This window comes from Hypanus sabinus, chromosome 16 (genome assembly GCF_030144855.1).
Source record: "Hypanus sabinus isolate sHypSab1 chromosome 16, sHypSab1.hap1, whole genome shotgun sequence".
NCBI lineage: Eukaryota > Metazoa > Chordata > Chondrichthyes > Myliobatiformes > Dasyatidae > Hypanus > Hypanus sabinus.
Window position 1 is genome coordinate 62742148 of NC_082721.1, and position 20883 is coordinate 62763030.

At 47.9% G+C, this 20883-nt stretch overlaps 1 protein-coding gene across 7 annotated transcripts in view; it reads left to right on the plus strand.

Moving 5' to 3' along the window:
• Nucleotides 1-20883, plus strand: part of kank2 (KN motif and ankyrin repeat domains 2) — a 223291-nt gene that overhangs the window by 199976 nt on the left and 2432 nt on the right. For all 7 annotated transcript variants that reach the window (XM_059991928.1, XM_059991927.1, XM_059991931.1 and 4 more), the window contains 3 exons: nucleotides 17071-17213; nucleotides 18131-18331; nucleotides 18757-18861. In XM_059991928.1, the coding sequence (XP_059847911.1) occupies nucleotides 17071-17213; nucleotides 18131-18331; nucleotides 18757-18861 (449 nt within the window). The remainder of the gene's footprint in view (nucleotides 1-17070; nucleotides 17214-18130; nucleotides 18332-18756; nucleotides 18862-20883) is intronic.

Genomic DNA, 20883 nt, shown 5'->3' on the forward strand with positions numbered 1-20883 from the left:
TCTGAGAGAGTACTGCAGTGTGGTTCTGAAAGAGTACTGCAGTGTGGTTCTGAAAGTGTACTTCAGTGTGGTTCTGTGAGAGTATTGCAGTGTGTTTCTAAAAGAGTACTACAGTGTGGTTCTGAAAGTGTATTGCAATGTGGTTCTGAGAGAGTACTACAGTGTGGTTCTGAGAGAGTACTACAGTATGGTTCTGAAAGTGTATTGCAATGTGGTTCTGAGAGAGTATTGCAGTGTGGTTCTAACAGAGTATTGCAGTGTGGTTGTAACAGAGTATTGCAGTGTGGTTCTGAGAGAATACTACAGTGTGGTTCTAAAAGAGTACTGCAGCATTGTTCTGAGAGAGTACTGCAGTGTGGTTCTGAGAGAGTACTACAGTGTGGTTCTGAAAGTGTATTGCAATTTGGTTCTGAGAGAGTACTACAGTGTGGTTCTGAGAGACTACTGCAGTGTGGTTCTGAGAGATTACTGCAGTGTGGTTCTGAGAGAGTACTGCAGAGTGGTTCTGAGCTAGTATTGCATTGTGGTTCTGAACGAATACTACAGTGTGGTTCTGAACTAGTACTTCAGTGTGGTTCTGAGAGAGTACTACAGTGTGGTTCTGAGAGAGTCCTGCAGTGTGGTTCTGAAAGAGTACTGGAGTGTGGTTCTGAGAGAGTACTACAGTGTGGTTCTGAGAGAGTAATGCAGTGTGGTTCTAAAATAGCACTGCAGTGTGGTTCTGAAAGTATTGCAGTGTGGTTCTGAACGAGTACTACAGTGTGGATCTAAAAGTGTACTGCAGTGTGGTTCTGAGAGAGTAGTGCAGTGTGGTTCTGAGAGAGTACTGCAGTGTGGTTCTCAGAGAGTAGTGCAGTGTGGTTCTGAGAGAGTAGTGCAGTGTGGTTCTGAACTAGTACTTCAGTGTGGTTCTGAGAGAGTACTACAGTGTGGTTCTGAGAGAGTCCTGCAGTCTGGTTCTGAAAGTGTATTGCAATGTGGTTCTGAGAGAGTACTGCAGTGTGGTTCTGAGAGAGTGCTGCAGTGTGGTTCTGTGAGAGTACTACGGTGTGGTTCTGAGAGAGTACTGCAGTGTGGTTCTGAGAGAGTATTGCAGTTTGGTTCTAACAGAGTATTGCAGTGTGGTTGTAACAGAGTATTGCAGTGTGGTTCTGAGTGAATACTACAGTGTTGTTCTAAAAGAGTACTGCAGCATTGTTCTGAGAGAGTACTGCAGTGTGGTTCTGAGAGAGTACTGCAGTGTTGTTCTGAAAGAGTACTACCGTGTGGTTCTGCGAGAGTATTGCCGTGTAGTTCGAAAAGAGTACTGCAGTGTGGTTCTGAAAGAGTACTGCTGTGTGATTTTGAAAGAGTATTGCAGTGTGGTTCCAAAAGAGTACTGCAGTGTGGTTCTGAAAGAGTACTGCAGTGTGTTTCTGAGAGAGTACTACAGTGTGGTTCTGAGAGAGTACTACAGTGTGGTTTTGAGAGAGTACAGAAGTGTGGTTCTTAGAGAGTATTGCAGTGTGGTTCTAAAAGAGTACTGCAGTGTGGTTCTGAGAGAGTACTGCAGTGTGGTTCTAAAAGAGTACTGCAGTGTGGTTCTGAGAGAGTACTGCAGTGTGGTTCTAACAGAGTACTGCAGTGTGGTTCTGAGAGAGTACTGCAGTGTGGTTCTGAAAGAGTACTGCAGTGTGGTTCTGAGAGAGTACTGCAGTGTGGTTCTGAAAGAGTACTGCAGTGTGGTTCTAAAAGAGTACTGCAGTGTGGTTCTGAGAGAGTACTGCAGTGTGGTTCTGAGAGAGTATTGCATTGTGGTTCTGAGAGAGTATTGCTTTGTGGTTCTGAGACCGTATTGCAGTGTGGTTCTGAGAGAGTACTGCAGTGTTATTCTAAAAAAGTACTGCAGTGTGGTTCTGAGAGAGTACTGCAGTGTTATTCTAAAAGAGTACTACAGTGTGGTTCTGAAAGTGTATTGCAATGTGGTTCTGAGAGAGTACTACAGTGTGGTTCTGAGAGAGTACTGAAGTGTGATTCTGAAAGAGCACTGCAGTGTGGTTCTGAGAGAGTACTGCAGTGTGGTTCTGTGAGAGTACTACAGTGTGGTTCTGAGAGAGTACTGCAGTGTGGTTCTGAGAGAGTACTGCAGTGTGGTTCTGAAAGAGTACTGCAGTGTGGTTCTGAAAGTGTACTTCAGTGTGGTTCTGTGAGAGTATTGCAGTGTGTTTCTAAAAGAGTACTACAGTGTGGTTCTGAAAGTGTATTGCAATGTGGTTCTGAGAGAGTACTACAGTGTGGTTCTGAGAGAGTACTACAGTATGGTTCTGAAAGTGTATTGCAATGTGGTTCTGAGAGAGTATTGCAGTGTGGTTCTAACAGAGTATTGCAGTGTGGTTGTAACAGAGTATTGCAGTGTGGTTCTGAGAGAATACTACAGTGTGGTTCTAAAAGAGTACTGCATCATTGTTCTGAGAGAGTACTGCAGTGTGGTTCTGAGAGAGTACTACAGTGTGGTTCTGAAAGTGTATTGCAATTTGGTTCTGAGAGAGTACTACAGTGTGGTTCTGAGAGACTACTGCAGTGTGGTTCTGAGAGATTACTGCAGTGTGGTTCTGAGAGAGTACTGCAGAGTGGTTCTGAGCTAGTATTGCATTGTGGTTCTGAACGAATACTACAGTGTGGTTCTGAACTAGTACTTCAGTGTGGTTCTGGGAGAGTACTACAGTGTGGTTCTGAGAGAGTCCTGCAGTGTGGTTCTGAAAGAGTACTGGAGTGTGGTTCTGAGAGAGTACTACAGTGTGGTTCTGAGAGAGTAATGCAGTGTGGTTCTAAAATAGCACTGCAGTGTGGTTCTGAAAGTATTGCAGTGTGGTTCTGAACGAATACTACAGTGTGGATCTAAAAGTGTACTGCAGTGTGGTTCTGAGAGAGTAGTGCAGTGTGGTTCTGAGAGAGTACTGCAGTGTGGTTCTCAGAGAGTAGTGCAGTGTGGTTCTGAGAGAGTAGTGCAGTGTGGTTCTGAACTAGTACTTCAGTGTGGTTCTGAGAGAGTCCTGCAGTCTGGTTCTGAAAGTGTATTGCAATGTGGTTCTGAGAGAGTACTGCAGTGTGGTTCTGAGAGAGTACTGCAGTGTGGTTCTGTGAGAGTACTACGGTGTGGTTCTGAGAGAGTACTGCAGTGTGGTTCTGAGAGAGTATTGCAGTTTGGTTCTAACAGAGTATTGCAGTGTGGTTGTAACAGAGTATTGCAGTGTGGTTCTGAGTGAATACTACAGTGTTGTTCTAAAAGAGTACTGCAGCATTGTTCTGAGAGAGTACTGCAGTGTGGTTCTGAGAGAGTACTGCAGTGTTGTTCTGAAAGAGTACTACCGTGTGGTTCTGCGAGAGTATTGCCGTGTAGTTCGAAAAGAGTACTGCAGTGTGGTTCTGAAAGAGTACTGCTGTGTGATTTTGAAAGAGTATTGCAGTGTGGTTCCAAAAGAGTGCTGCAGTGTGGTTCTGAGAGAGTATTGCAGTGTGGTTCTAAAAGAGTACTGCAGTGTGGTTCTGAAAGAGTACTGCAGTGTGTTTCTGGGAGAGTACTACAGTGTGGTTCTGAGAGAGTACTACAGTGTGGTTCTGAGAGAGTACAGAAGTGTGGTTCTTAGAGAGTATTGCAGTGTGGTTCTAAAAGAGTACTGCAGTGTGGTTCTGAGAGAGTACTGCAGTGTGGTTCTAAAAGAGTACTGCAGTGTGGTTCTGAGAGAGTACTGCAGTGTGGTTCTAAGAGATTACTGCAGTGTGGTTCTGAGAGAGTACTGCAGTGTGGTTCTGAAAGAGTACTGCAGTGTGGTTCTAAAAGAGAACTGCAGTGTGGTTCTGAGAGAGTACTGCAGTGTTGTTCTGAGAGAGTATTGCATTGTGGTTCTGAGAGAGTATTGCAGTGTGGTTCTGAGACCGTATTGCAGTGTGGTTCTGAGAGAGTACTGCAGTGTGGTTCTAAGAGAGTACTGCAGTGTGGTTCTGAGAGAGTACTGCAGTGTGGTTCTGAAAGAGTACTGCAGTGTGGTTCTGAGAGAGTACTGCAGTGTGGTTCTGAAAGAGTACTGCAGTGTGGTTCTAAAAGAGAACTGCAGTGTGGTTCTGAGAGAGTACTGCAGTGTGGTTCTGAGAGAGTATTGCATTGTGGTTCTGAGAGAGTATTGCAGTGTGGTTCTGAGACCGTATTGCAGTGTGGTTCTGAAAGTGTACTTCAGTGTGGTTCTGTGAGAGTATTGCAGTGTGTTTCTAAAAGAGTACTACAGTGTGGTTCTGAGAGAGTACTGAAGTGTGATTCTGAAAGAGCACTGCAGTGTGGTTCTGAGAGACTACTGCAGTGTGGTTCTGAGAGAGTACTACAGTGTGGTTCTGAGAGAGTACTGCAGTGTGGTTCTGAGAGAGTACTGCAGTGTGGTTCTGAAAGAGTACTGCAGTGTGGTTCTGAAAGTGTACTTCAGTGTGGTTCTGAGAGAGTACAGAAGTGTGGTTCTGAGAGAGTATTGCCGTGTGGTTCTAAAAGAGTACTGCAGTGTGGTTCTGAGAGAGTACTGCAGTGTGGTTCTAAAAGAGTACTGCAGTGTGGTTCTGAGAGAGTACTGCAGTGTGGTTCTGAGAGAGTACTGCAGTGTGGTTCTGAGAGAGTACTGCAGTGTGGTTCTGAAAGAGTACTGCAGTGTGGTTCTGAAAGTGTACTTCAGTGTGGTTCTGTGAGAGTATTGCAGTGTGTTTCTAAAAGAGTACTACAGTGTGGTTCTGAAAGTGTATTGCAATATGGTTCTGAGAGAGTACTACAGTGTGGTTCTGAGAGAGTACTACAGTGTGGTTCTGAAAGTGTATTGCAACGTGGTTCTGAGAGAATATTGCAGTGTGGTTCTAACAGAGTATTGCAGTGTGGTTGTAACAGAGTATTGCAGTGTGGTTCTGAGAGAATACTACAGTGTGGTTCTAAAAGAGTACTGCAGCATTGTTCTGAGAGAGTACTGCAGTGTGGTTCTGAGAGAGTACTACAGTGTGGTTCTGAAAGTGTATTGCAATGTGGTTCTGAGAGAGTACTACAGTGTGGTTCTGAGAGAGTACTGCAGTGTGGTTCTGAGAGAGTCCTGCAGTGTGGTTCTGAAAGAGTACTGGAGTCTGGTTCTGAGAGAGTACTACTACTGTGTGGTTCTGAGAGAGTAATGCAGTGTGGTTCTAAAATAGCACTGCAGTGTGGTTCTGAAAGTATTGCAGTGTGGTTCTGAACGAATACTACAGTGTGGTTCTAAAAGTGTACTGCAGTGTGGTTCTGAGAGAGTACTGCAGTGTGGTTCTGAAAGTGTATTGCAATGTGGTTCTGAGAGAGTACTGCAGTGTGGTTCTGAGAGAGTACTGCAGTGTGGTTCTGTGAGAGTACTACGGTGTGGTTCTGAGAGAGTACTGCAGTGTGGTTCTGAGAGAGTATTGCAGTGTGGTTCTGAGAGAGTATTGCAGTGTGGTTCTAACAGAGTATTGCAGTGTGGTTGTAACAGAGTATTGCAGTGTGGTTCTGAGAGAATACTACAGTGTTGTTCTATAAGAGTACTGCAGCATTGTTCTGAGAGAGTACTGCAGTGTGGTTCTGAAAGAGTACTACCGTGTGGTTCTGCAAGAGTATTGCCGTGTAGTTCGAAAAGAGTACTGCTGTGTGATTTTGAAAGAGTATTGCAGTGTGGTTCCAAAAGAGTGCTGCAGTGTGGTTCTGAGAGAGTATTGCAGTGTGGTTCTAAAAGAGTACTGCAGTGTGGTTCTGAGAGAGTACTGCAGTGTGGTTCTGAAAGAGTACTGCAGTTTGGTTCTGAAAGTGTACTTCAGTGTGGTTCTGTGAGAGTATTGCAGTGTGTTTCTAAAAGAGTACTACAGTGTGGTTCTGAAAGTGTATTGCAATGTGGTTCTGAGAGAGTACTACAGTGTGGTTCTGAGAGAGTACTGCAGTGTGGTTCTGAGAGAGTACTGCAGTGTGGTTCTGAGAGAGTACTGCAGTGTGGTTCTGAACTAGTACTTCAGTGTTGTTCTGAGAGAGAACTACAGTGTGGTTCTGAGAGAGTACTGCAGTGTGTTTCTGAGAGAGTACTGCAGTGTGGTTCTGAAAGAGTCCTACAGTATGGTTCTGAGAGAGTACTACAGTGTGGTTCTGAGAGAGTAATGCAGTGTGGTTCTAAAATAGCACTGCAGTGTGGTTCTGAAAGTATTGCAGTGTGGTTCTGAACGAATACTACAGTGTGGTTCTAAAAGTGTACTGCAGTGTGGTTCTGAGAGAGTAGTGCAGTGTGGTTCTGAGAGAGTACTGCAGTGTGGTTCTGAGAGAGTAGTGCAGTGTGGTTCTGAGAGAGTAGTGCAGTGTGGTTCTGAGAGAGTACTGCAGTGTGGTTCAGAGAGAGTACTGCAGTGTGGTTCTGAGAGAGTATTGCAGTGTGGTTCTGAAAGAGTACTGCAGTGTGGTTCTGAGAGAGTACCAGTGTTGTTCTGAAAGAGTACTGCAGTGTGGTTCTGAAAGAGTACTGCAGTGTGGTTCTGAGAGAGTACCACTGTTGTTCTGAAAGAGTACTGCAGTGTGGTTCTGAGAGAGTGCTACAGTGTGGTTCTGAACTAGTACTTCAGTGTGGTTCTGAGAGAGTACTGCAGTGTGGTTCTGAGAGAGTACTACAGTGTGGTTCTGAAAGTGTATTGCAATGTGGTTCTAAGAGAGTACTACAGTGTGGTTCTGAGAGAGTACTGCAGTGTGGTTCTGAGAGAGTACTGCAGTGTGGTTCTGAGAGAGTACTGCAGTGTGGTTCTGAGCTAGTATTGCATTGTGGTTCTGAACGAATACTACAGTGTGGTTCTGAACTAGTCCTTCAGTGTGGTTCTGAGAGAGTACTACAGTGTGGTTCTGAGAGAGTCCTGCAGTCTGGTTCTGAAAGAGTACTGGAGTGTGGTTCTGAGAGAGTACTACAGTGTGGTTCTGAGAGAGTATTGCAGTGTGGTTCTAAAAGAGTACTGCAGTGTGGTTCTGAAAGTATTGCAGTGTGGTTCTGAGAGAGTATTGCAGTGTGGTTCTAAGAGAGTATTGCAGTGTGGTTCTGAGAGAGTATTGCAGTGTGGTTCTGAGAGAGTACTACAGTGTGGTTCTGAGAGAGTATTGCAGTGTGTTTCTAAAAGATTACTGCAGTGTGGTTCTGAAAGAGTACTGCAGTGTGGTTCTGAGGGAGTATTGCAGTGTGGTTCTAAAAGAGTACTGCAGTGTGGTTCTGAAAGAGTACTGCAGTGTGTTTCTGAGAGAGTACTACAGTGTGGTTCTGAGAGAGTACTACAGTGTGGTTCTGAGAGAGTACAGAAGTGTGGTTCTGAGAGAGTATTGCAGTGTGGTTCTAAAAGAGTACTGCAGTGTGGTTCTGAGAGAGTACTGCAGTGTGGTTCTGAGAGAGTATTGCATTGTGGTTCTGAGAGAGTATTGCAGTGTGGTTCTGAGACCGTATTGCAGTGTGGTTCTGAGAGAGTACTGCAGTGTGGTTCTGAAAGTGTATTGCAATGTGGTTCTGAGAGAGTACTACAGTGTGGTTCTGAGAGAGTACTGCAGTGTGGTTCTGAGAGAGTACTGCAGTGTGGTTCTGAGAGAGTACTGCAGTGTGGTTCTGAGCTAGTATTGCATTGTGGTTCTGAACGAATACTACAGTGTGGTTCTGAACTAGTCCTTCAGTGTGGTTCTGAGAGAGTACTACAGTGTGGTTCTGAGAGAGTCCTGCAGTCTGGTTCTGAAAGAGTACTGGAGTGTGGTTCTGAGAGAGTACTACAGTGTGGTTCTGAGAGAGTATTGCAGTGTGGTTCTAAAAGAGTACTGCAGTGTGGTTCTGAGAGAGTACAGAAGTGTGGTTCTGAGAGAGTATTGCAGTGTGGTTCTAAAAGAGTACTGCAGTGTGGTTCTGAGAGAGTACTGCAGTGTGGTTCTAAAAGAGTACTGCAGTGTGGTTCTGAGAGAGTACTGCAGTGTGGTTCTAAAAGAGTACTGCAGTGTGGTTCTGAGAGAGTACTGCAGTGTGGTTCTAAAAGAGTACTGCAGTGTGGTTCTGAGAGAGTACTGCAGTGTGGTTCTGAAAGAGTACTGCAGTGTGGTTCTGAGAGAGTACTGCAGTGTGGTTCTGAAAGAGTACTGCAGTGTGGTTCTAAAAGAGTACTGCAGTGTGGTTCTGAGAGAGTACTGCAGTGTGGTTCTGAGAGAGTATTGCATTGTGGTTCTGAGAGAGTATTGCAGTGTGGTTCTGAGACCGTATTGCAGTGTGGTTCTGAGAGAGTACTGCAGTGTTATTCTAAAAAAGTACTGCAGTGTGGTTCTGAGAGAGTACTGCAGTGTTATTCTAAAAGAGTACTGCAGTGTGGTTCTGTGAGAGTATTGCAGTGTGTTTCTAAAAGAGTACTACAGTGTGGTTCTGAAAGTGTATTGCAATGTGGTTCTGAGAGCGTACTACAGTGTGGTTCTGAGAGAGTACTGCAGTGTGGTTCTGAGAGAGTACTGCAGTGTGGTTCTGACAGAGTACTGCAGTGTGGTTCTGACAGAGTACTGCAGTGTGGTTCTGAGAGAGTACTGCAGTGTGGTTCTGAAAGAGTACTGCAGTGTGGTTCTGAAAGTGTACTTCAGTGTGGTTGTGTAAGAGTATTGCAGTGTGTTTCTAAAAGAGTACTACAGTGTGGTTCTGAAAGTGTATTGCAATGTGTTTCTGAGAGAGTACTACAGTGTGGTTCTGAGAGAGTACTACAGTGTGGTTCTGAAAGTGTATTGCAATGTGGTTCTGAGAGAGTATTGCAGTGTGGTTCTAACAGAGTATTGCAGTGTGGTTGTAACAGAGTATTGCAGTGTGGTTCTGAGAGAATACTACAGTGTGGTTCTAAAAGAGTACTGCAGCATTGTTCTGAGAGAGTACTGCAGTGTGGTTCTGAGAGAGTACTACAGTGTGGTTCTGAAAGTGTATTGCAATGTGGTTCTGAGAGAGTACTACAGTGTGGTTCTGAGAGACTACTGCAGTGTGGTTCTGAGAGATTACTGCAGTGTGGTTCTGAGAGAGTACTGCAGAGTGGTTCTGAGCTAGTATTGCATTGTGGTTCTGAACGAATACTACAGTGTGGTTCTGAACTAGTACTTCAGTGTGGTTCTGAGAGTACTACAGTGTGGTTCTGAGAGAGTCCTGCAGTGTGGTTCTGAACGAATACTACAGTGTGGTTCTAAAAGTGTACTGCAGTGTGGTTCTGAGAGAGTAGTGCAGTGTGGTTCTGAGAGAGTACTGCAGTGTGGTTCTAAGAGAGTAGTGCACTGTGGTTCTGAGAGAGTAGTGCAGTGTGGTTCTGAGAGAGTACTGCAGTGTGGTTCTGAGAGAGTACTGCAGTGTGGTTCTGATCGAGTACTGCAGTGTGGTTCTGAGAGAGTACTGCAGTGTGGTTCTGAGAGAGTACTACAGTGTGGTTCTGAAAGTGTATTGCAATGTGGTTCTGAGAGAGTACTGCAGTGTGGTTCTGAGAGAGTACTGCAGTGTGGTTCTGTGAGAGTACTACGGTGTGGTTCTGAGAGAGTACTGCAGTGTGGTTCTGAGAGTGTATTGCAGTGTGGTTCTAACAGAGTATTGCAGTGTGGTTGTAACAGAGTATTGCAGTGTGGTTCTGAGAGAATACTACAGTGTTGTTCTAAAAGAGTACTGCAGCATTGTTCTGAGAGAGTACTGCAGTGTGGTTCTGAGAGAGTACTGCAGTGTTGTTCTGAACGAGTACTACCGTGTGGTTCTGCGAGAGTATTGCCGTGTAGTTCGAAAAGAGTACTGCAGTGTGGTTCTGAAAGAGTACTGCTGTGTGATTTTGAAAGAGTATTGCAGTGTGGTTCCAAAAGAGTGCTGCAGTGTGGTTCTGAGAGAGTATTGCAGTGTGGTTCTAAAAGAGTACTGCAGTGTGGTTCTGAGAGAGTACTGCAGTGTGGTTCTGAAAGAGTACTGCAGTGTGGTTCTGAAAGTGTACTTCAGTGTGGTTCTGTGAGAGTATTGCAGTGTGTTTCTAAAAGAGTACTACAGTGTGGTTGTGAAAGTGTATTGCAATGTGGTTCTGAGAGAGTACTACAGTGTGGTTCTGAGAGAGTACTGCAGTGTGGTTCTGAGAGAGTACTGCAGTGTGGTTCTGAGAGAGTACTGCAGTGTGGTTCTGAACTAGTACTTCAGTGTGGTTCTGAGAGAGTACTACAGTGTGGTTCTGAGAGAGTACTGCAGTGTGTTTCTGAGAGAGTACTGCAGTGTGGTTCTGAAAGAGTCCTACCGTATGGTTCTGAGAGAGTACTACAGTGTGGTTCTGAGAGAGTAATGCAGTGTGGTTCTAAAATAGCACTGCAGTGTGGTTCTGAAAGTATTGCAGTGTTGTTCTGAACGAATACTACAGTGTGGTTCTAAAAGTGTACTGCAGTGTGGTTCTGAGAGAGTAGTGCAGTGTGGTTCTGAGAGAGTAGTGCAGTGTGGTTCTGAGAGAGTACTGCAGTGTGGTTCTGAGAGAGTACTGCAGTGTGGTTCTGAGAGAGTATTGCAGTGTGGTTCTGAAAGAGTACTGCAGTGTGGTTCTGAGAGAGTACCAGTGTTGTTCTGAAAGAGTACTGCAGTGTGGTTCTGAAAGAGTACTGCAGTGTGGTTCTAAAAGAGTACTGCAGTGTGGTTCTGAGAGAGTACCAGTGTTGTTCTGAAAGAGTACTGCAGTGTGGTTCTGAGAGAGTGCTACAGTGTGGTTCTGAACTAGTACTTCAGTGTGGTTCTGAACTAGTACTTCAGTGTGGTTCTGAGAGAGTACTGCAGTGTGGTTCTGAGAGAGTACTACAGTGTGGTTCTGAAAGTGTATTGCAATGTGGTTCTGAGAGAGTACTACAGTGTGGTTCTGAGAGAGTACTGCAGTGTGGTTCTGAGAGAGTACTACAGTGTGGTTCTGAGACAGTACTACAGTGTGGTTCTGAGAGAGTACCAGTGTTGTTCTGAAAGAGTACTGCAGTGTGGTTCTAAAAGAGTACTGCAGTGTGGTTCTGAAAGAGTACTGCAGTGTGGTTCTGAGAGAGTACTGCAGTGTGGTTCTGAGAGAGTAATGCAGTGTGGTTCTAAAATAGCACTGCAGTGTGGTTCTGAAAGTATTGCAGTGTGGTTCTGAACGAATACTACAGTGTGGTTCTAAAAGTGTACTGCAGTGTGGTTCTGAGAGAGTAGTGCAGTGTGGTTCTGAGAGAGTACTGCAGTGTGGTTCTGAGAGAGTAGTGCAGTGTGGTTCTGAGAGAGTAGTGCAGTGTGGTTCTGAGAGAGTACTGCAGTGTGGTTCTGAGAGAGTACTGCAGTGTGGTTCTGAGAGAGTATTGCAGTGTGGTTCTGAAAGAGTACTGCAGTGTGGTTCTGAGAGAGTACCAGTGTTGTTCTGAAAGAGTACTGCAGTGTGGTTCTGAGAGAGTGCTACAGTGTGGTTCTGAACTAGTACTTCAGTGTGGTTCTGAGAGAGTAGTGCAGTGTGGTTCTGAGAGAGTACTACAGTGTGGTTCTGAAAGTGTATTGCAATGTGGTTCTGAGAGAGTACTACAGTGTGGTTCTGAGAGAGTACTGCAGTGTGGTTCTGAGAGAGTACTGCAGTGTGGTTCTGAGAGAGTACTACAGTGTGGTTCTGAGACAGTACTACAGTGTGGTTCTGAGAGAGTACCAGTGTTGTTCTGAAAGAGTACTGCAGTGTGGTTCTAAAAGAGTACTGCAGTGTGGTTCTGAAAGAGTACTGCAGTGTGGTTCTGAGAGAGTACTGCAGTGTGGTTCTAAAAGAGTACTGCAGTGTGGTTCTGAGAGAGTACTGCAGTGTGGTTCTGAGAGAGTATTGCAGTGTGGTTCTGAGAGAGTATTTCAGTGTGGTTCTGAAAGAGTACTACATTGTGTTTCTGAGAGAGTATTGCATTGTGGTTTTGAGAGAGTAATACAGTGTGGTTCTGAGAGAGTATTGCAGTGTGTTTTTGAAAGAGTACTGCAGTGTGGTTTTGAAAGAGTACTGCAGTGTGGGGAGGTGTCCCTTTGATTATCTGACATCTGACTACTTTGCCTGGTTGTCCAGTGCCATTATAAATTGTTGGAGGAACTCAGCAGGCCAGGCAGCACCAATGAAGGGGAATAAACAGTTTGCGTTTCTCAGCAAGTCCCTTCATCAGGGTTCTAAATGAAGGTGGAAGAAGCCTGAATAAGAAGGTGGGGTAGGGGAATGAGTACAGTCTAGCAGATGATAGGTGAAGCCACATGAAGGGGAAGATGAGTGGGTGTGGGAGGGGAGATGAAGTGAGAAGCTGGGTAGTAACAGGTGGAAGAGGTAATGGGCTGAAGGAGAAAGAATCTAATAGGAGAGGAGAATAGACCATGAAAGAAACGGAAGGAGGAGGGGCACCAGAGGGAGGTAATGGGGAGAAGAAGAGAAGGTAAGAGGGGAGGCAAAATGGGTAATGAAAAATACAGAAGGGTGGGGAGAAATTGTTGGAAGTTATAGAAATCGATGTTTATGCTGTCAGGTTTGAGGCTACCCAGATGAATGCAAAGAGTTACTCTGGCCTTGCAGGGAATGTGCAGGGTCCTAGCATGTGTTCAGAGCTCGATCAATATTATAAGATCATACTGAGATCATAAATAAAAACAAAGAAAAATCCTGGGAAAGTTTAACAGGTCAGGCAATGCCTGTGGAAAGGGCAACAAATAACCTATCAGCTGAATTTCTAATGGAAATGAACTTTACGTAAATTGACTGGTATATTTTCTACTTTATATATTTCAAATATCCTGCCTTACAGTGTCTCAACCCTATTTTCCTGCCTTCTCCTCGTAACATTTGATACTCTTAATAATCAAGAACCTATCAATCTCCACTTTAAATATACCCATTGTGGCGACCCATATCCTGGCACATCCGAACCGGCTCACAATTAGATAGCCTACGGGGGTTTGCGAGCACAGAGCTTTGGAGCCTCTGCACCACGGGGGGCAGGTTGAGGGAGGCTTAAAAGTGAGGCTGAGGATTTCAAATAAAGTTTTTTTCTTCGACTGCAGTTACCGACTCCGTGTCATAATTTTAGCGCTGCGTGTAGCACACCGCTACAATTGGTGACCCCGATGGTCCAAACGATTTTTGGACCAGAAATGGCCGACGCCGCCTCTGTTCATGCGGTTTCATTGAAACTGCCGGGTTTCTGGACACAGCGACCGAACCTATGGTTCCAGCAAGCCGAAGCCCAATTCCACGTTCGCCAGATCACCTCAGAAGACACCCGCTACTACTACGTGGTGAGCTCCCTCGACCAGGACACAGCGGCCCAGGTCGCGGAGTTCGTACAGTTGCCCCCGGCAGACGGCAAGTACACGGAATTCAAAGCTCTGCTCCTCAGGACTTCCGGACTCTCACGGCGCGAGCAGGCTGCCCGTTTACTGCACCTGGATGGCTTGGGAGACAGACCTCCATCGGCTTTAATGAATGAAATGTTGTCTCTGGCCGACGGACACACACCCTGCCTCGTGTTTGAGCAGGCATTCCTGGAGCATCTGCCCGAGGACATATGCCTGCTGCTGTCCGACGCGGATTTCAGTGACCCCTGGAAGGTGGCAGCCCGGGCGGACTTGCTGTGGAACGCCAAAAAGGTGAGCGGGGCGTCCATCGCACAGATCTCCCAGCCATGCTCCCAGCAGCAAACCAGTCCAGGCCCGGCCGCAGAGCCCGCCAACCCCCGGCCCAATGAACACTGGTGCTTCTACCACCAGCGGTGGGGCGCAGATCAGCGTTTTACCTCCGATGAGTTACGACACCCGCAGCAGGGCACCGGGGCCCCCCCCTGAGGGCCGTGAACAGCAGCACAGTAAGGACCTTTGGCACCCGTCAGGTGCAGCTACAGTTCGGCTCCAGCCAGTTCGCGTGGGACTTCACACTGGCTGCCGTAGCCCAACCGCTTCTGGGTGCGGATTTTTTGTGGGCTCACAGCCTACTGGTCAACCTGCCCAGGAAGAGACTGGTACACGCCGAGACCTTTCAGACGTTCTCCCTGGGTGCAGCCCAGTTGCCAGCCCCTCACCTCGGCTCCATCCCGCTGTCCGACAACGACTTCACCAGGGTCCTGGCGGATTTCCCATCGGTTCTGGCACCGCAGTTCACAGCGGCCATGCCCCGACACGGCGTACAGCACCACATCCCGACCCAGGGACCACCCCTCCACTCCCGCACTCTGCGGCTTCCCCCAGACAAGCTCCGACTGGCAAAGGAGGAGTTCCAGAGGATGGAGGAATTGGGGATCATCCGGTGGTCCGACAGCCCATGGGCCTCCCCCCTGCACATGGTGCCCAAAGCGACGGGAGGCTGGAGACCGTGCGGCGACTACCGCAGGCTGAACGAGGCTACCACACCGGACTGCTACCCTGTGCCGCACATTCAGGACTTTGCACGGCGCACGGATCTTCTCCAAGGTAGACCTCGTCCAAGGGTACCATCAAATCCTGATACATCCTGACGACGTCCCCAAAACGGCTCTCATCACCCTGTTTGGCCTTTTCGAGTTCCTCCGCATGCCATTCGGTCTGAAGAATGCCACACAGACGTTCCAGCAGTTAATGGACGCAGTGGGACGGGACCTGGACTTCGCATTCATCTATTTGGACAACATCCTCATAGCCAGCAGCAGTCGTCAGGAGCATCTGTCCCACCTCCGTCAACTCTGCGCCCGACTGAGTGAGTACGGTCTTACAATCAACCCCGCCAAATGCCAGTTCGGACTCGATACCATTGACTTCCTGGGCCACAGGATTACTAAAGACAGGGCAACCCCTCTGCCCGCTAAGGTAGATGCGGTCCGCCACTTCCCCCGACCCACCACGATCAAAGGCCTTCAGGAATTCATAGGTATGGTCAATTTCTACCACCACTTCCTCCCTTCAGCTGCCCAGATCATGCGCCCCCTGTTCGCCCTGATGTCGGGTCCGAGCAAGGACATTACCTGGGACGAGGAGTCCGCCGCCACTTTCGTTCAAACGAAGGAAGCTTTGGCGAACGCCACAATGCTAGTACATCCCAAAATGGACGCCCCTACCGCCCTCACAGTGGACGCATCTAACACGGCAGTCGGTGGGGTGCTGGAGCAACTCATCGCAGGTCGCTGGCAAACCCCTGGCGTTTTTCAGCAAACACCTGCGGCCACCTGAGCTCAAGTACAGTGCTTTCGACCGGGAACTGTTGGCGCTCTACCTGGCAATCCGGCATTTCAGGTACTTCCTAGAAGGTCGGCCCTTTACCGCGTTCACGGACCACAAACCGCTTACCTTTGCGTTTACAAAAGCGTCCGACCCCTGGTCGTCCCGCCAGCAACGCCACCTGTCCTACATCTCTGAATACACGACGAATGTCCGGCACATCTCGAGTAAGGACAATGTCGTGGCGGATGCGCTCTCTCGCCCTACCGTTCATGCCCTTTCCCAAGTGGTAGACTTTGAGGCACTGGCAGAGGCACAGCAGGCAGATGAGGAGATTCCGAGTTACAGAACCGCAGTCTCCGGTTTGCAGCTCCAGGACCTCCCCGTAGGCCCGGGTGTGAGGACCCTACTCTGTGACATCGCCACCGGCCAGCCCTGTCCCGTCGTCCCGACAGACTGGCGGCACCATGTTTTCGACTCCATTCATAACTTGGCGCATCCCTCCATCCGGACGACTGTCCGGATGGTTTCCAGCAGGTTCGTTTGGCATGGACTCCACAAACAGGTCAGTGAATGGGCCAAAACGTGCATGCACTGCCAGACGGCCAAGGTGCAGTGGCACACCAAAGCCCCACCGCAGCAGTTCCATCCCGCCCACCGGCGTTTCGACCACATTCATGTGGATATCGTGGGCCCCCTGCCAGTGTCGCGCAGCACCTCCTGACTATCGTGGACCGGTTCACAAGATGGCCAGAGGCAGTCCCGCTCACCGACACCACCTCCGAATCTTGCGCCCGAGCCCTGATCACCACCTGGATATCTCGCTTTGTTGTACCGGCCCACATTACCTCCGACAGAGGCGCCCAGTTCACCTCCAGCCTGTGGTCAGCTATGGCCAGCCTTTTGGGGACAGCTGCACCACACAACTGCCTACCACCCACAGACGAACGGGCTAGTGGAGCGTTTCCACCGTCACCTGAAGTCGGCCCTCATGGCCCGCCTGCGAGGAGCCAACTGGGCGGACGAGCTTCCCTGGGTCCTACTCGGCATCCGCACAGCGCCCAAGGACGACCTGCACGCCTCGTCGGCCGAGTTGGTATACAGCGCGCCCCTGGTCATCCCCGGGGAGTTCCTACCAGCCCCACGGGGGCAAAAGGAAGATTCCGCAGCAGTCCTGGGCACACTACACGAGAAGCTCGGTAACCTGGCCCCCATACCCACTTCACAGCACGGGCGGAACCCGACCTGCGTACCCAAAGACCTGCAGAACTGTAAGTTTGTGTTTGTACGAAGGGGCGGGCATCGGCCACCGCTGCAGCGGCCATACGAGGGGCCGTTTATGGTGCTCCGGAACAACTGGTCCACGTTCGTGCTGGACGTTGGGGGGAAAGAGGAGGTTTTCACGGTGGACCGCCTCAAACCAGCCCATGTGGACCTGGCGCAACCGGCCGAGTTTCCGGCACCTCGGCGCAGAGGCCGACCTCCCAAGCAGGTTCCAGCCCAGACTGTGGACATTGGGGGGTGTATCGCCGGTTCTGGGTGGGGGTTATGTGGCGACCCATTTCCTGGCACATCCGAACTGGCTCACAATTAGATAGCCTACGGGGGTTTGCGAGCACAGAGCTTTGGAGCCTCTGTGCCAGGGGGGCAGGTTGAGGGAGGCTTAAAAGTGAGGCTGAGGATTTCGAATAAAGTTTTTTCCTTCGACTGCAGTTACCGACTCCGTGTCGTAATTTTAGCGCTGCATGTAGCACACCACTACACCATTGACTTGTCCTCCACAGCCGTTTGTGGTAATGAATTCCATAGATTCACCACCCTGTGGCTAAAGAAACTCCTCATGATCGAGTCTGTTGGAGAAATTGTGTGTTTATGCTGTGTTCACTCTTTTCTGTCCCAGGCACCTGCAATCTGGACAAACAGAATAAGGCTGGCTATACTCCCATTATGCTGGCTTCACTGGCCGCACTTCAGTCCGAGAGTGACATGCAGACTGTGATGCAGCTCTTCCGCCTTGGCAACGTCAACGCTAAAGCCAGCCAGGTGAGTTCAAGGTCAGACTCTACCACCACCTGATCCCTCTCCAATGTCCAGACGTGCACCTCCACCCAGCCTGATTTCACGGATTCAGAAGCCAGCAAGACATTGTTCCACTGCCCCTCGCCACCTATAGTGCCGATCTCACTACGTGAGCAAGATGATCCTGTGAGAGATCCTCTGCTCGTTCACTCTGTATAGGCCTTTCACTATTCATTTGATTCCAGTGAGGTCGCATCCCGCCCCCCCACCCCCCATTCTTCAGACCAAACATCAGAATGGGGATGAATTCTCATTGTTTTCTGCTGCTTTAGTAAGGTTTGACATGTGCCATGTGCGTTCTGAGATGATCTACTGCATGCCACTGGTGTAACTCACCATCCTGTTTTGGGTTTCGGCCAAAACATTGACTGTTTATTCCTCTCCGTGTTAATGAAACCTCTCTCATTAACAAGGCATTTTTGACCACAGAACTGCTGTTTGATGTTTTATTGTTTTTCATGCCATTCTCTGCAAACTGTAGAGATAGTTGCGCATAAAAATCCCAGGAGATTGGTGATCTTTGGGATTCTGACACTTTCTGAGATAGTCAAACCATCCCATTTGGCACCAACAATTATTCCACTCAAAGTTACTTAGATCACATTTCTTCCCTGTTCTGTTGTTTGGTCTGAACAACAACTGAACCTCGTGACCAGGTCTACATGCTTTTATGCACTGAGTTGCTGCCACATTATTAGCTGTTTAGATATTTGCATTAATTAGCCGGTTTACTGGAGTACGTGATAAAGTGGTCACAGGGTGCCTGAGTACTGTATATCAAGTTTGTACAATGAGAAACAATTCAGAAACCTGCAGACTGCAGTATGCCCTTGGCACTGAAGGGCTTAACGGTGTGGTTATCATTCTCTCCCCTTTGACAGGCGGGTCAGACAGCGCTGATGCTAGCAGTGAGCCACGGGCGGACAGAGATGGTCAGGGCCCTGCTGGCATGTGGGTCAGATGTCAATGTTCAAGATGACGATGGGTCGACAGCGCTGATGTGTGCCTGTGAGCACGGCCATGCTGAGATCGTCCAGTTCCTGCTGGCGACACCAGGCTGCAACGTGACTCTGGCGGACAATGTGAGTGAGTGGGAAGGGATTACTCCACAACATGCGGAATGAGGGGGGGCGGGGCTACTACCTACTGTGAATGAGGAAGAGGGGATACTCCCACCTGAGGAATGAGGGGGTGTCTACTCCAACATGAGGAATGGTGGGGGGGCTATTCCCCACTGTGAGCAAGAGAGAGGGGCTACTCCAATGTGAGGAATGAGGTGAGTACACAGTACAACTACAGTGGGAATTCGGGTGGTATGTACGTGGTACAACTTTAGACACTGCATACAATGCATACAAAATAGGTGTAGAGATAGCGTGCACACTGGGTATATAGATGGTACAACTCCAGTGGACATAGAGTTGGTGTGTTTTCAGGTGGTATGTATCTGGGACATGAGTCTGACTGTTTTTGGTGAGTGTTCTGATGAATTTTTGGTCACCCACAGGATGGCAGTACAGCTCTCTCCATTGCGGTTGAAACCGGACAGAAAGACATTTCCTCCCTACTCTACGATCACCTGAACAGCTCAAAGGCTTCCAGCTCCTCCCCCGTGAGTATTTCATCGTCTGTGCCCAAACCAGCAACCACCAATTACCAAGGCAGTGAAACAAGCAGGAAACAATCGCCTCCTCTGTCTATTTTTGTTTGTTAAGTTCCTAAGTCCATATCCAGCTCCTCAACTTGAGCGATTCACTGTGAAAGCTATCACTCACTCTGTCAGGACAGCTTCTTAAGTGGGTGCCAAACCACATCCGTTTACGTCACCACACTTAAAAATCCAATTTCTGTTCATTTCCTCCCCCATAAACTCAGCATTTTGTACCTGTTCCCAACCAGTAATTTGTTTTTCCATCTGTTACATAATGTGCTTTTCTATCTCACTCTTGTCTCTTGCTGTCTCTGTATCTGCCTCTCCCTTCCCATATCACTTTATCCCACGCTCTCTGTCTATCATCCATCACACTGTAAATTTTTCCCTTTCCGTCAGAACTGGTACAGGTCCTTTTTGGCTTTCAGATGGACATAACAAACTCCATGGCGTAATTTAGTAGATGCCAAGCTAACTTGGCCAACATTCATCCTTCACAGAAGATAGATTATACAATCTTCATTACGGTGCTCTTTGTGGGAGCTGGATATACCTTCTGGTTTCTAGGTTGCCTAGTGATTCCACTTCAAGTTTATTCCATGTCAAATTCTGTTTCATTTATTCATTATATATTCATCTGCCCACATTTGATCTGTAACCTTGGTGATTTAAGTACTTGTCTCGATGCTTCTTAAATGCCGTGAAAGTACCTTCCTCACCATCTTTTAGCAGCATGTTTTAAACTCTATCCTGTCTGTGTGTGAAAAAAAATTCCCTCAGATTCCCCCTAAACTTCTCCCATTTTAATTTAAATCTGTTCTCTCTTGATTCAGACACCCTCCCCAGGAAGGAATTTTTAATGCCTCAATAATATCTCCCAACCCTCTCTCAAACTCTCCCTCAGTACCTCCCCTCCCCTCCCCCTCTCCCCATATCTCTCTCTCCCCCCTCTCTTCCCCTTCACTTCCCCCTCTCTCCCCCTCTCTCATTCTCCCCTTTCTCGTCCCTCCTCCTTCTACACCCTTCTCTCTCCCTCTCCCCTGCTTTCTGTCTCACCCTCTCTCCCACACTCCCTTGCCCCCACTTCCCCCTTTCCCAGCTCTGCCCTTTTGCCCCATCCCATCTTACCACGTTATACCCCCTCCCTCCCCATATTCCCCTTCTTTCCTCCTCTCCCCCTTCCCTCGCCCCCCTCTCTCGCTCTCTCTCCTTTCTCATTTTGCTGGTAGTAACTGCCGTTTCTTTGATCTACTTACCTTCTTGGTTAACACTTGGCTTTTCACACACAGCTCAGGTCTCCATGTTGAGAGTATAAATGCACCAGAAATGTTTTATCAAATATTTTCTGGAAACTTGTGAAGTTGAGCCAACAATTCTTCCCTCTGAAAATCGGAAAGCTGAGAAGTGATTTAAAAATTCTGAAAACTCAAAAGTAAATTCTGAAGACCTCTGTACAGAGGAGATATGAAATTTGAGGGAGATTTCAGATCTGCAAAATAGAAATAAAAAGTTCTCTGAGTAACTTGGGGGATTTTTTCTATCTTGAAAGCAGTGAGTATATGGAACTTCCAATAGAATAGTCGGGGTATTTTGAAGCAAAACTCTACAAGTACTTATCAAAGGAAGTAACACACATGGTGGTATTACATAGGAAGTAATCTCCAGCTTGGATCTGCTGGGCTGTTTGATCTGTCTCTGTGCATACAAACGCTGTGTAATGGTTAACTTTGCACAGACTTGCCAACTCCAGTCTCCTGAGGTGGAAGAAGGAGTCGGAACCAAACTCTGACTAGAGCGAAGTGAGGCTGGTGGTGATGACCCTGAGCATCTTAGCAATCACTGGTTTGAAACAGACAACCTGTGGGAGGGAGGAGGGAGATGATCACTACTTGTCATTTCGAAAGCAGAAGGCCAGGTAGAAATGGTCAGCTCTCCAACAGCAGTTTTATTGTACTGCTTAGAGTCTTGGCCCAAACTGTTTAT